This window comes from Mobula hypostoma, chromosome 3, assembly GCF_963921235.1.
Source record: "Mobula hypostoma chromosome 3, sMobHyp1.1, whole genome shotgun sequence".
Taxonomy (NCBI): Eukaryota; Metazoa; Chordata; class Chondrichthyes; order Myliobatiformes; family Myliobatidae; genus Mobula; species Mobula hypostoma.
Window position 1 is genome coordinate 227168959 of NC_086099.1, and position 14219 is coordinate 227183177.

At 50.9% G+C, this 14219-nt stretch overlaps 1 protein-coding gene across 2 annotated transcripts in view; it reads left to right on the plus strand.

The window, feature by feature from the left end:
• mroh1 (maestro heat-like repeat family member 1) overlaps positions 1-14219 on the plus strand; it is a 141921-nt gene that overhangs the window by 61765 nt on the left and 65937 nt on the right. For both annotated transcript variants that reach the window (XM_063044670.1, XM_063044671.1), the window contains exons 16-20: positions 213-250; positions 8454-8595; positions 10527-10579; positions 10927-11040; positions 12244-12363. In XM_063044670.1, the coding sequence (XP_062900740.1) occupies positions 213-250; positions 8454-8595; positions 10527-10579; positions 10927-11040; positions 12244-12363 (467 nt within the window). The remainder of the gene's footprint in view (positions 1-212; positions 251-8453; positions 8596-10526; positions 10580-10926; positions 11041-12243; positions 12364-14219) is intronic.

Below are 14219 nucleotides of genomic sequence, written 5' to 3' on the forward strand. Positions count from 1 at the left end.
TCCTTACCCAGAGTCTCTCTCCTGTGAACGTTCAATAGTTTTGGTAAATGGAGCACACGGTTTTTTTTGGTTTTGAGTGAGAGGTGGATTGATGAACTGGGAATTACTACCGTAAAGGGGCGGTACCGTCCTTCAGTGTGAAATGAGGTTGTTACTACGATCATTACGACTGAACGTGCTCTTACCTTCGTGTGCGCTCCTTCTCTCTGCAGACCTGCCCACACCTCATGCCTTGTTGACGCGACTCCTGGTGAGTACGTTTTAAAGTTGGGAGTGGGTTGCAAACCCGTGTTTCGGTGGGGGTGGGCACAGAGTTACCGGGGGGAGGGCACAGGAAAGAAATGGATTTTTCTTAGATTTCAGAGCCAGGTTTGATATTACTGGCATATGTAGTGAAATACGTTGTTTTGTGGCAGCAGTACACCAAGTACAAAAATATATAAATTACAATAAGAAATTATGTATATATAATTTCTTATTGTATTTGTTTGTATATATAATACCAGGTTTTCTGCATTGGTTTGCCGCCACATGACTGGCTGAGTAGATATTTGCATTACCGGGCAGGTGTACCTAATAAAGTGGCCACTCTGTGGGGGCGGTGGGGGAGACAAAACTGGCTGGAGGTTCAAGGCTAGTTCATTCTGTCCCACAGACATTTGTGTAGAAATGTTAGTGAAAGGAAATCTGTTGGAAAGATTAGCAGAAGGGTCAGAGGTTTGGGAATGAAGTAGGTTCACAAAGCACGAACAGATGACTTCAAACAGAAATGGTGGAAGGGTAGACGGAGGATAAACTAACGCAAAAAAAACACACAGCAAGTCTCTTCCTTTTCATATCCTCCTGTTAACTGAATGCTCCTTAGAGAATGGGAGTGGGAAATTAATCATGTGAGAGAGTGTTGAACAAACATTTTCTTTCGAGTGGAAGGCTCTGAGGGAAGGAGCTCCTGGGAGAGTTTGGACAAACGAGGGTTGTTTTCTCTGGAGTGTCGGAAGCTGAGGGGAGATTTGATAGAGGTTTATAAAGTGATGAGAGATATAGAGAGGCAGTTGGAATCATTATTTCCGAGGGTGGAACGGTTAAGCACTAGAAGACGTGCATTTATGGTGATAGAGGAAGTTTTAGGTTTACACAAAGCAGGCTGCCTCGGATGGCAGCTGAGCAGAATACTGTATGACGCTCATTTGTTCATTGTGGGCCGTGTCCTATAACTTGGACTATCATGGTCTTTCCATGAACATGGTTGTTCTTGGCAAATTCTTCTACAGAACTGGTTTGCCACCGCCTTCTGGGCAGTGTCTTTACAAGACGGGTGACCCCAGCCATTATCAATACTCTTCACTGATTGTCTGCCTGGTGTCAGTGGTCACATAACCAGGACTTGTGATCTGCACCAGCTGCTCGTACGACCGTCCACCACCTGCTCCCATGGCCTCACCTGACCCTGATGGGGCGGGAGGAGGTGGCTAGGCAGGTGCTACACCTTGCCCAAGGGTGACCTGTAAGCTAGCAGAGGGGAGGAGCTTTACACCTCCTTTGGAGACGTATCTCTACCCCCCCACTCAACCAGTGGGGCTGTTTGGTGTGGGCAGTTGTGGGACATGGATCCTCTTGTCGACAGAATAAATTGTTTAGTTTGGCATTGAGTTGAATTGACTTTATTTCTTACGTCCTTCACATACATGAGGAGTAAAAATCTTCACGCTACGTCTCCGTCTAAATGTGCGGCGTGTATAGTACAGACGTTGTGTTCCTCTGTGTACATACAACAGTGCAACACAGTACAGGCCATTCGGCCCACGTTATCATGCCAACCCCTTAACCCTACTCCAAGATCATTCTAATACTTCCCTCCCACATCGCCTTCGTTGTCCAGCTGCAAACCTGCCTGTCCACTGCTAGTCCCACCCCTCACCCCCGGCTACATCTGCATCAGCGTGTAGAGATGCGGGAGTCTCTTCATCAATCATTAATGGGTTTGCATTATGTTCGTTCATCATTGACATCGATGAGGACCTCGACACCATTATGATGGTGTCGAGACTAGTGCGTGATTTGGATTTAAGTGAGGGAGAGTTGCGCAGCATCAGCCTCACTCTCTCTTCCCAATTCCCATCTGGATCCAGTGGCAAGACAGAGTCGAGACGGCTGGAGATGGGATCAGGCACAGTGGATGACCAGGACGTCTTCTGTGTCTTGTCCTGCTCTACACGTTCCACGACGCTTGCAGAGACCGCCTTCTTGACCGTTGGACCTTCCGTAGGTCTCGTCCGCTCAATCCGCCAGAGTCTGTCTTCATATGCTGGGATAGACAACTCCCTATCTCACCGAGGGTTTGAGACCCGTCGGCTACCCTCACCTGGTTTAGCCAGCTTGTCGAAGCCGTTGCCCGGGGTGTGGCCGCTGTTGCATGCAAACAGCTACGGGGAGCCACAGGTGAGAGCTGAGTGCCAGGTGGGGACCAAAGGTGGACTAACTGCCCTGAAAAGGACGCGACACGTTCCCCCACCAGAGGTGCTACCCCTCCCTGACACCCCATACACCCCCATAAAGTAACAAATTTCCTCATCCTTTGACTCCATAACACATTTAGTGGTTAAGTCCCCTTCAGGTCTCTCTACTGATTATCCTTCTATTCTCCCACGTTGCTGCAGAGTCCTCCTACTAGGTGTAGGGTCCATGAGGCTCTCTGTCAACACCTACCTCTTGTCCTCGAGGTAAAAGGTGGTTCTGCTGGAGAATTTTGACAGCCCCTTCCCGTATTCCAGCTTCACCCAGAAAACTGGCACACTTGGCATCTGACTCTCCACTGCATAATGCGTGGCCACCCAGCTGCGGTTCCCTGGTAGCCCTAAATCCCTTCTGAGAACTCTGTCTCCAGGCAGCAGTTGGGAGAACCTCATGTTTTGATCATTTCTCCTCTGATTTCCTTGATTCTGCTTGGAAGCAGAGACCTCTGCTAGTTTATAAGCCTTTTGCAATTCCCTCCTCATGTCAGACACATACTTAAGATCGGTCTTCTGTGGCAAGTTTCCCCCACTAGTCCCAAAACAGTCTATAGGCAATCTTGTTTCGCACCCAAACATCGAATAATGTAGAACATAGAATAGTACAGCACAGTACAGGCCCTTCGGCCCACAATGTTGTGCCGCCCCTATGATGAGTACAGTATCCAGTAGCTTCATTCTGTGTACTGTTGTAGCAGTGGACCAAATGCCCAATATGCTGACTCCACCTGTTCTTCTTCCTGATATCCAGGTTTCCAAGCACGTCCAGCAATATAGAAACATAGAAACATAGAAAACATAGAAAATAGGTGCAGGAGTAGGCCATTCGGCCCTTCGAGCCTGCACCGCCATTTATTATGATCATGGCTGATCATCCAACTCAGAACCCAGCCTTCCCTCCATACCCCGTGACCCCTGTAGCCACAAGGGCCATATCTAACTTCCTTTTAAACATAGCTAATGAACTGGCCTCAACAGTTTGCTGTGGCAGAGAATTCCACAGATTCACCACTCTCTGTGTGAAGAAGTTTTTCCTAACCTCGGTCCTAAAAGGCTTCCCCTCTATCCTCAAACTGTGACCCCTCGTTCTAGACCTCCCCAACATCGGGAACAATCTTCCCGCATCTAGCCTGTCCAATCCCTTTAGGATCTTATACGTTTCAATCAGATCCCCCCTCAATTTTCTAAATTCCAATGAGTACAAGCCCAGTTCATCCAGTCTTTCTTCATATGAAAGACCTGCCATCCCAGGAATCAATCTGGTGAACCTTCTTTGTACTCCCTCTATGGCAAGGATGTCTTTCCTCAGATTAGGGGACCAAAACTGCACACAATACTCCAGGTGTGGTCTCACCAAGGCCTTGTACAACTGCAGTAGTACCTCCCTGCTCCTGTACTCGAATCCTCTCGCTATAAATGCCAGCATACCGTTCGCCTTTTTCACCGCCTGCTGTACCTGCATGCCCACTTTCAATGACTGGTGTATAATGACACCCAGGTCTCGTTGCACCTCCCCTTTTCCTAATTGGCCACCATTCAGATAATAATCTGTTTTCCTATTTTTGCCACCAAAGTGGATAACTTCACATTTATCCACATTAAATTGCATCTGCCATGAGTTTGCCCACTCACCCAACCTATCCAAGTCACCCTGCATCCTCTTAGCATCCTCCTCACTGCTAACACTGCTAATATCCGGTTGAACCTCTCGGGCTGGGGATCACCCGACGGGTGATAAGGCCAAGTTCTCGACTTCTTGACACGAAGCATGCTCAGTAACTTATGTATGAGCCTGCTCTCGAAATCCCGTCCCTGGTCACTGTGTATCCGTCTGGGGAGACCATAATGAACGAGATACTTTTCCCTGGTGGCTGCCCTCTGATCCGTTGTAGGGGAGGTTTGAGCATATCTGGTGTGGTGATCAGTAATTACCGAGACATCCGCCATGTTGCTCTATGGTAGGAATTCCATATACACCAGATCAAGTGCAAATGGGAGAAAGGAGCGGCCCTCGTCGGCAGCGTCTTCCTCCAAATACTTCAGATGCACGACTTGTAGTACTCTTTGACCTCGGGCTTCATTCGCGGCCAGTAGAACCGATCTCTGACTGATCCATAGGTCTCGTCAACCCCAAATTACCTGAATCATCCTCCGATTCTTCTCAGGCAGAACCAACTGGGAATGCCAAGGCCTGTGGAATGGCCCCTTCATGGCACAAGCAAAGCAGCTGTGTCTCTAGCTGAAAAATGTAGGCAGAAAGTTTCTGTTGGGGGTGGGCTTCACTCCCGAGAACATCCTCGGCCTGCGATAACCGACCCTCCGCCGGTGCACTTTGCCATTAATCCGCCCAGGGTCCTAATTGCCGACACCAACTTGGAATTTCCACCCCTTGCTGAAGGACTCATCGGACAACTCCTTCCCCTCGCTCCGTAGAAACGAGAGCAACTTGTCTTTAAAGTCTCTGCCCTCAGCTACGGGAAACTCCGCTTCCAATTCAACACCGTCGACTACACTCCCCTCTTCTCCTAAAGTATGGACCCCCCGCCCCCTCCTCCCGGGTCCCCAATAGTAACAGGCAGATCCATTCCTCTCATGTCATTGCTTGTCTGAACTAAAGCGATAACTTTGCCCGCTGTTTGGTCAAACTGACGTTCTATGATCGCTACTTTCCCTAATACTTTAACGGTACTAAAACCCTAATCAACAATTCATCTGGGCTGGGCAGTAAATATCCACCCACTCAGAGAACAGGACTAGATTTAGATTATGAGGACACGCAGTCCTCTTTTATTGTCATTTAGTAATGCATGCATTAAGAAACGATACAATGTTCCTCCAGAATATCACAGAAACAGACAAACTAGGACTGGAAAAAACTGACAAAAACCACATAATTATAACATATAGTTACAGCAGTGTAAAGCAATATTGTAATTTGATAAAGAACAGACCATGGGCACGGTGTAAAAAAAAGTCTCAGTCTGTCGAAAGTCCCAACATCTCACGCAGACGGTAGAAGGGAGAAACTCTTCCTGCCATGAGCTTCCAGCGCCACAAACTTGCCGATGCAGCACCCTGGAAGCACCCGACCACAGTCCGACTCTTGAGTCCGTCCGAAAACTTCGAGCCTCTGACCAGCCCTCTGACACCGAGCACCATCTCTGCTGAGTGCTTCGACCCCGGCCGCCAGCAACAGGCAAAGCCGAGGATTTGGGGCCTTTCCCTCTGGAGGTTCTCGATTCACAGTAACAGTGACAGCGAAGCAGGCATTTCAGAAGTTTCTCCAGGTGTTCCTCCGTGCTTCTCACGGCTGTCTCCATCAAATCAGGACTGAGCACGGCATCCTACTTACAAATACGATATCCTTGCGGAGCGGCTGCGCGCGCTGCCTCGCGCCGCCATCTTCTCCTCCCCCCCCCCCCCCCACAGGCAATCTCATTGAAACTTACCGAATATTGAAAGGACTGGATAGAGTGGACATGGTGAGGATGGTTCCTATAGTGGGGGTGTCTGGGACCAGAGTGCACAGCCTCAGAATAGAGGATGTCCATTTAGAACAGAGATGAGAAGGAATTTCTTTACCTAGAGGGTGGTAAACCTGTGGAATTCATTGCCACTGTTGTCTCTGGAGGCCAAGGCATTGGGTATATTTAAAGTGGGGGGGGGTCGATAGATTTTTGATTAGTCTGGGCATCAAAGATTATGGGGAGAAGGCAGGTGAATGGGTTTGAGAGGGTGATAAATCAGCCATGATGGAATGGTGAGGAGCAGACTTGATGGGCCGAACAGCCTAATTCTGCTGTTGTGTATTTTGGTCATAAGGTTCTCGCTTCCTGCCTGTGTGTTAGGGAGTTACTGGGTCACTCTGGCCTGTGTGTTAGGGAGTTACTGGGTCACTCTCACCTGTGTGTTAGGGAGTTACTGGGTCACTCTGGCCTGTGTGTTAGGGAGTTACTGGGTCACTCTCACCTGTGTGTTAGGGAGTTACTGGGTCACTCTGGCCTGTGTGTTAGGGAGTTACTGGGTCACTCTCACCTGTGTGTTAGGGAGTTACTGGGTCACTCTGGCCTGTGTGTTAGGGAGTTACTGGGTCACTCTCACCTGTGTGTTAGGGAGTTACTGGGTCACTCTCACCTGTGTGTTAGGGAGTTACTGGGTCACTCTGGCCTGCGTGTTAGGGAGTTACTGGGTCACTCTGGCCTGTGTGTTAGGGAGTTACTGGGTCACTCTGGCCTGCGTGTTAGGGAGTTACTGGGTCACTCTGGCCTGCGTGTTAGGGAGTTACTGGGTCACTCTGGCCTGCGTGTTAGGGAGTTACTGGGTCACTCTGGCCTGCGTGTTAGGGAGTTACTGGGTCACTCTGGCCTGCGTGTTAGGGAGTTACTGGGTCACTCTGGCCTGTGTGTTAGGGAGTTACTGGGTCACTCTGGCCTGCGTGTTAGGGAGTTACTGGGTCACTCTGGCCTGCGTGTTAGGGAGTTACTGGGTCACTCTGGCCTGCGTGTTAGGGAGTTACTGGGTCACTCTGGCCTGCGTGTTAGGGAGTTACTGGGTCACTCTGGCCTGCGTGTTAGGGAGTTACTGGGTCACTCTGGCCTGCGTGTTAGGGAGTTACCGGGTCACTCTGGCCTGCGTGTTAGGGAGTTACCGGGTCACTCTGGCCTGCGTGTTAGGGAGTTACTGGGTCACTCTGGCCTGTGTGTTAGGGAGTTACTGGGTCACTCACGCCTGTGTGTTAGGGAGTTACTGGGTCACTCTGGCCTGTGTGTTAGGGAGTTACTGGGTCACTCTGGCCTGTGTGTTAGGGAGTTACTGGGTCACTCTGGCCTGTGTGTTAGGGAGTTACTGGGTCACTCTGGCCTGTGTGTTAGGGAGTTACTGGGTCACTCTGGCCTGTGTGTTAGGGAGTTACTGGGTCACTCTCACCTGTGTGTTAGGGAGTTACTGGGTCACTCTGGCCTGTGTGTTAGGGAGTTACTGGGTCACTCTGGCCTGTGTGTTAGGGAGTTACTGGGTCACTCTCACCTGTGTGTTAGGGAGTTACCGGGTCACTCTGGCCTGCGTGTTAGGGAGTTACTGGGTCACTCTGGCCTGCGTGTTAGGGAGTTACTGGGTCACTCTGGCCTGCGTGTTAGGGAGTTACTGGGTCACTCTGGCCTGCGTGTTAGGGAGTTACTGGGTCACTCTGGCCTGCGTGTTAGGGAGTTACTGGGTCACTCTGGCCTGCGTGTTAGGGAGTTACTGGGTCACTCTGGCCTGCGTGTTAGGGAGTTACTGGGTCACTCTGGCCTGCGTGTGTTAGGGAGTTACTGGGTCACTCTGGCCTGCGTGTTAGGGAGTTACTGGGTCACTCTGGCCTGTGTGTTAGGGAGTTACTGGGTCACTCTGGCCTGCGTGTTAGGGAGTTACTGGGTCACTCTGGCCTGCGTGTTAGGGAGTTACTGGGTCACTCTGGCCTGTGTGTTAGGGAGTTACTGGGTCACTCTGGCCTGCGTGTTAGGGAGTTACTGGGTCACTCTGGCCTGCGTGTTAGGGAGTTACTGGGTCACTCTGGCCTGCGTGTTAGGGAGTTACTGGGTCACTCTGGCCTGCGTGTTAGGGAGTTACTGGGTCACTCTGGCCTGCGTGTTAGGGAGTTACTGGGTCACTCTGGCCTGCGTGTTAGGGAGTTACTGGGTCACTCTGGCCTGTGTGTTAGGGAGTTACTGGGTCACTCTGGCCTGTGTGTTAGGGAGTTACTGGGTCACTCTGGCCTGCGTGTTAGGGAGTTACTGGGTCACTCTGGCCTGTGTGTTAGGGAGTTACTGGGTCACTCTGGCCTGTGTGTTAGGGAGTTACTGGGTCACTCTGGCCTGCGTGTTAGGGAGTTACTGGGTCACTCTGGCCTGTGTGTTAGGGAGTTACTGGGTCACTCACGCCTATGTCTCTCTTTGCCGTGCTCAGGTGGTATCTTCGTTCCCCTACCGTGGGAGAGGCCGCGGTGTCCCTGCACTCAGGTTACTGCAGGTCCTGGCACCCATCATTCACCCCCAGCTGGTGGAGGTCTGGAATCAGCAGGTGCCCCCCCTCATCCAGCACCTGGAAGGTAGGAAAGGGCTCCAGGAGTCGTTGTCGTAGAGCACTGATGGGCCCTTCGGCCCGTCTATTCTCTGCTGAACTGTAATTCTGCCGTCCCATTGACCCACACCTGGACCATCCGTGTACCTATACTAACTTCTCTTAGCCATTGCAATGGAACCCAGACCCTCCAATTTCACCCTCCGAGTCAGGACCGCCATTCCCAGCCTTTTTTATGCCATGGATCCCAACCACTAACCGAAGGCCTGTGGATTCCCGGCTGGGAACCCCTGCTCTGAGTGAGGAAGCTGGCCACTTGTGCTCATTGCACACACTCTCAATCCTCTGAATGAAGAAGTTTCCCCTTAAACTCCTCACCTTTCACCCTTAACCCATGACCTCTGGTTGTAGTCCCACCCAACCTCAGTGGAAAAAGCCTGCTTGCGTTTACCCGATCCATACCCCTCATAATTTTGTATACCTCTATCAAATCTCCTCTCAGTCTTCTACATTCCAAGGAATAATGTCTGAACCTATTCAATTTTCCTTTATAACTCAGATATTCCAGACCCGACAACATACTTGTAAATTTTCCCTGTATTCTTTCAACCTTGTTTACATCTTTCCTGTAGGTAGGTGACCAAACTGCAAAGAGATCCAACCTCTTCCTATAACTCAAGTCTTGACAAAATCCTTGTAAACTTTTCTCTCTTTCCGGTTAAATGATTTTTTTGTTTTTAAATCTGGGTGACTGAAACACGACCTGATACTCCAAGTGCAGTCTCACCAAAGTCTTGAACACAAGAAATTCTGCAGTTGCTGGAAATCCAGAGCAACAGTGGAGGAACTCAGCAGGTCAGGCAGCATCTATGGAGGGGAATAAACAGCCAACGTTTGGGTCGAAGCCCTTCGTCAGATCCTGAAGAAGGATTTCGGCCCGAAACGTTGAATATTTACTTCCTTCCATAGACGCTGCTTCCAGCAGTCTATCATTGTTGCCCGCCAAAGTGTTGTACAGGGACGGCCATCGTTTACTTCAATCACTTGTGGACCCAGAAACAATCGCTGAGGAAAACATCATACTTGGCTTGAGTCATCACACTTCTGTACAGCTGCAACATAACACCCCAGCTCCTGCAGTGGAGAATGCCAGCAGTTCACCACCCTCTGCGTGAAGACAGTTTGACCATTGCTGTTATAACTGACCGGCTCTGTGTCCTCTGGTCAGAATCTCCCACTCTGCCCAACAACCTGTTCAGTACTGAGTCAAAGCCAGACTCACAGGGAGTACACATGAGAGATCCATGTAGCCCACTCCTGTCCCAAAGACCATCTCAGTGAAACTAAAACAAAATTCCTTGAGGGCTTCAGAGTGAGGGAGTTATCCCCCAACCCATCAGTTTGTGTGGCATTGCAGCATCGCGGTTAGCATAAGGCTTCACAGCACTGGTAACCTGGGTTCAATTCCCGTCACTGTCTGTAAGGAATTTGTATATAGGTTTCCTCCGGGTGCTCTAGTTTCCTCCCACAGTACAAAGACGTATGGGTTATCAGGTTAATCAGTCACACGGGTGTGATTGGGTGGGGGTGGGCTTGTGAGCTGGGAATGCCTGTTACCGAGATGTGTCTCTAAATAGAAATAAAACAAATACTGAAGAGTCTAGAGCCTGGGCCGTGGTATCGGAATTAGGGTAGGGCCATCTAGGGTTGAGCGCCTTGGGAATATTTACCTTGGAGGGTTTAATTCGAGTCAGAGAGTGGCAGATTGAGGGATCATTAGGGATTAGAGGATCGAGCGACAGATGAAGGGAAGCGCGGGAGATTGGAACTGGGGGGACGATGGTGCTGAGGTGGACAGAGGTGGTAATGAGTGGTGGGTTCGACTTCTGCTTGTCATTATTCCATTGGTGTGACCCTTCTGATCCTGGTCTGTGAACCCTGTCCCTTTCCTTCCCGCAGAGAACTCTGAGGAATCCTTGCCCCAGCGACAGTGGGAGGACAAATTGCTGCTGGTGAGTCAGACTGGACCCAGTGTGGCCTGAGCCCACCCCTCATGAAGGCCCCCCCCCCCGTTTCCCCTACCTCTCGCCCTCCCCCCGCTCTCGCTTACCCTTCCATGAGCACTCACCACACCGCCATTTCTCTTCCCAGCCCCCCCTCCCCCATGTGAACCCTCTCCCATCTCGCCAAGCTCTGTAGACCGTGCCATCTCCTGCACCCATCTCCGTGGATCCTCTCCCATCTCACCACCTCCGTGTACCAGGGATCCCCACCCTCCTTATTGCCTCTCTGTCTGGGGTCTCTGATCTCTCTCGTGCTGCTCCCCCTCCAGCCCACGCTTGCCGCTTTGCCCCCACAGCTGCTGTCCAGGAGCTTGGAGGCAGTGACTCTTGGCGACGAGGCCTGGTGCTGTCAGCTGAGTGAGGAGATGAGCCGACATCTTCACCAGTACAACAGCTTCCCCCAGGAGAAGGTGAGTGGGGAGCCCTGACACTGGAGCAGGGTGGACAGTACAGCCCTTCAGCCCACAATGTTGTGCTGACCCTCTAACTTACTCTAAGATCAATCTAACCCTTCCCTCCCACACCGCCCTCCAATTTTCTGTCATCCATGTGCTGTCCCTAATATACCTGCCTCTACCACCAGCCCTGATATGGCATTCCACACACCCAGCATGAAAAAAAAATCAGTACCCAGCTTGGCAAAATAAATACTGTGTAAAAAACAAACAAACAAACAAACACTACCCCCCCCCATATTTTTCTCCAATCACCTAAAATGATGCTCTCTCATGTTAGCCCTGGGAGAAAATCTCCATCTGGCCACAGATCAGTGATGGGGTGAGTGACGATATCTCCTTGGGTTCTGGAGCCTGATGGTCGAGGAGTAATAACTGTTCCTGAAGCTGGTGGTGTGAGTCCTGAGGCTCCTGTACCTTCCTCCTGATGGCAGCAGCGAGAAGAGAGCATGACCTGGGTGGTGGGGGTCCCTGATGATGGATGCTGTTTTCCTGCGATAGCCCTCCGTGACATTCAAGATGATTGTCGATACCTTCAAATTCTTTGCACTTCGCAGCTTGCTGAAGTAGTAAAATTGTTCCATTTTCACTCCTGGCCAATTCTGGCATCTCCAAGCCTGAGTGCTTGAAACCGCAGAGAGAAGAACAGTCCTGTATTGTCTTACTGCTTATTTCTTGCCAGCTAGCAATGACAAAAATCGCTGCTGTTTGAACACACACACACGCAACTGGCGCTGTTTAAAAACTGTTTGCACGAAGCATGCTGTAGTGTCTAACAGCCACGCAAGTGCACATGACTGACGCTAGTTAGAAACTGCTCGGCAACAGTCCCGTGTCCCAATTAAGTAGCAGAGTGTCCCAAATAAACAAAGGGAATCCCGGCTATTTTCTGGGTTAGTTTTTGTTCTTGAAGAGTTGTCCCAAATGAACAGCTGCCCAGATGAACCGATGGCCCAAACCACTGTATAAATTAATTTTGCACTAGTTATTTAATATTTTGTATATGAATTTCTTATTGTAATTTATAGTGTGCTGCGTCTTACTGCTGTCACGACATGTGTCAGTGTGACTGTAATTGTGAGTGTCTGAGCTGTGTGTAAGCGTGGGAATAGTGGTTTGCTAACGGCGGTCTCTTCACCTCCACCCTCCCACGCCCAGGGGTTCCTGTACAAATGTGCTGGCGTGGTACTGCGGCAGAGCGCGGACACCGACCTGGTGAGGAGGCAGCTGCTGGATCTACTGCAGAGTGTACGGCACGTCGAGGTGTTGGAGAGGGAGGTGAGAGAGGGGAGAGGAGTCCCGTGTGGGTAGGGCCCCTGCAGAACCAGGAACCGGGGTGCAGGGCGGGGAGCTCAGCGGGACGTGTGCCGAGGGGGCAGGGAGAGCCAAAGAAGGGGCAGTGGGGAACAAGGGGGCCTTGAGGGGGTGCGGTGGGGAGGGGGAGGGAGCACTGCCGGAGGGATAACGAAGAGGGAGGGAGCCCTGTGCTTCAGCTGTGGCGTGAGGGAGCTCACTTGCTGGAGGGGCAGTGAGGGAGCTCTGTGCCGCAGAGGAGGGAGCACCCAGCCATGGGAAGGGGTAATGAGGGAGCACCCTACCTCGGAGAGGGCAGTGAGGGAGCACCCTGCCTCGGGGGGGTAGTGAGGGAGCACCCTGCCTCGGGGGGGTAGTGAGGGAGCACCCTACCTTGAGAAGGGGTAGTGAGGGGACACCCTGCCTCGGGGGGTAGTGAGGGAGCACCCTACCTCGGAGAGGGCAATGAGGGAGCACTCTCCCTTGGGAAGGGCAGTGAGGGAGCACCCTGCCTCGGGAAGGGGTAGTGAGGGAGCTCTGTGCCACAGAGAAGGGAATACAATGCCTTGGGGAGGGGCAGTGAGGGAGCACCCTGCCTCGGGGGCGGGGTAGCGAGGGAGCTCAGCTGCAGAGGAGTGGTGAGGAGGGAGCACCCAGCCTTGGGGAGGGCCAGTGAGGAAAGAGGCTGAAGTTCCCAGCCGATCTTGTTAAGAACTTGTTAGCCTAACGTCGGTGGTGGGGAAACTGCTGGAGTCAGTTATCAAGGATGCGATAACAGCACATTTGGAAAGCGGTGAAATGATCGGACAAAGTCAGCATGGATTTGTGAAAGGAAAATCATGTCTGACGAATCTCATAGAATTTTTTGAGGATGTAACTAGTAGAGTGGATAGGGGAGAACCAGTGGATGTGGTATATTTGGATTTTCAAAAGGCTTTTGACAAGGTCCCACACAGGAGATTAGTGTGCAAACTTAAAGCACACGGTATTGGGGGTAAGGTATTGATGTGGATAGAGAATTGGTTAGCAGGCAGGAAGCAAAGAGTGGGAATAAACGGGACCTTTTCAGAATGGCAGGCAGTGACTAGTGGGGTACCGTAAGGCTCAGTGCTGGGACCCCAGTTGTTTACAATATATATTAATGACTTGGATGAGGGAATTAAATGCAGCATCTCCAAGTTTGCGGATGACACGAAGCTGGGTGGCAGTGTTAGCAGTGAGGAGGATGCTAAGAGGATGCAGGGTGACTTGGATAGGTTGGGTGAGTGGGCAAACTCATGGCAGATGCAATTTAATGTGGATAAATGTGAAGTTATCCACTTTGGTGGCAAAAATAGGAAAACAGATTATTATCTGAATGGTGGCCGATTAGGAAAAGGGGAGGTGCAACGAGACCTGGGTGTCATTATACACCAGTCATTGAAAGTGGGCATGCAGGTACAGCAGGCGGTGAAAAAGGCGAATGGTATGCTGGCATTTATAGCGAGAGGATTCGAGTACAGGAGCAGGGAGGTACTACTGCAGTTGTACAAGGCCTTGGTGAGATCACACCTGGAGTATTGTGTGCAGTTTTGGTCCCCTAATCTGAGGAAAGACATCTTTGCCATAGAGGGAGTACAAAGAAGGTTCACCAGATTGATTCCTGGGATGGCAGGTCTTTCATATGAAGAAAGACTGGATGAACTGGGCTTGTACTCGTTGGAATTTAGAAGATTGAGGGGGATCTGATTGAAACGTATAAGATCCTAAAGGGATTGGACAGGCTAGATGCGGAAAGATTGTTCCCGATGTTGGGGAGGTCCAAAACGAGGGGTCACAGTTTGAGGATAGAGGGGAAGCCT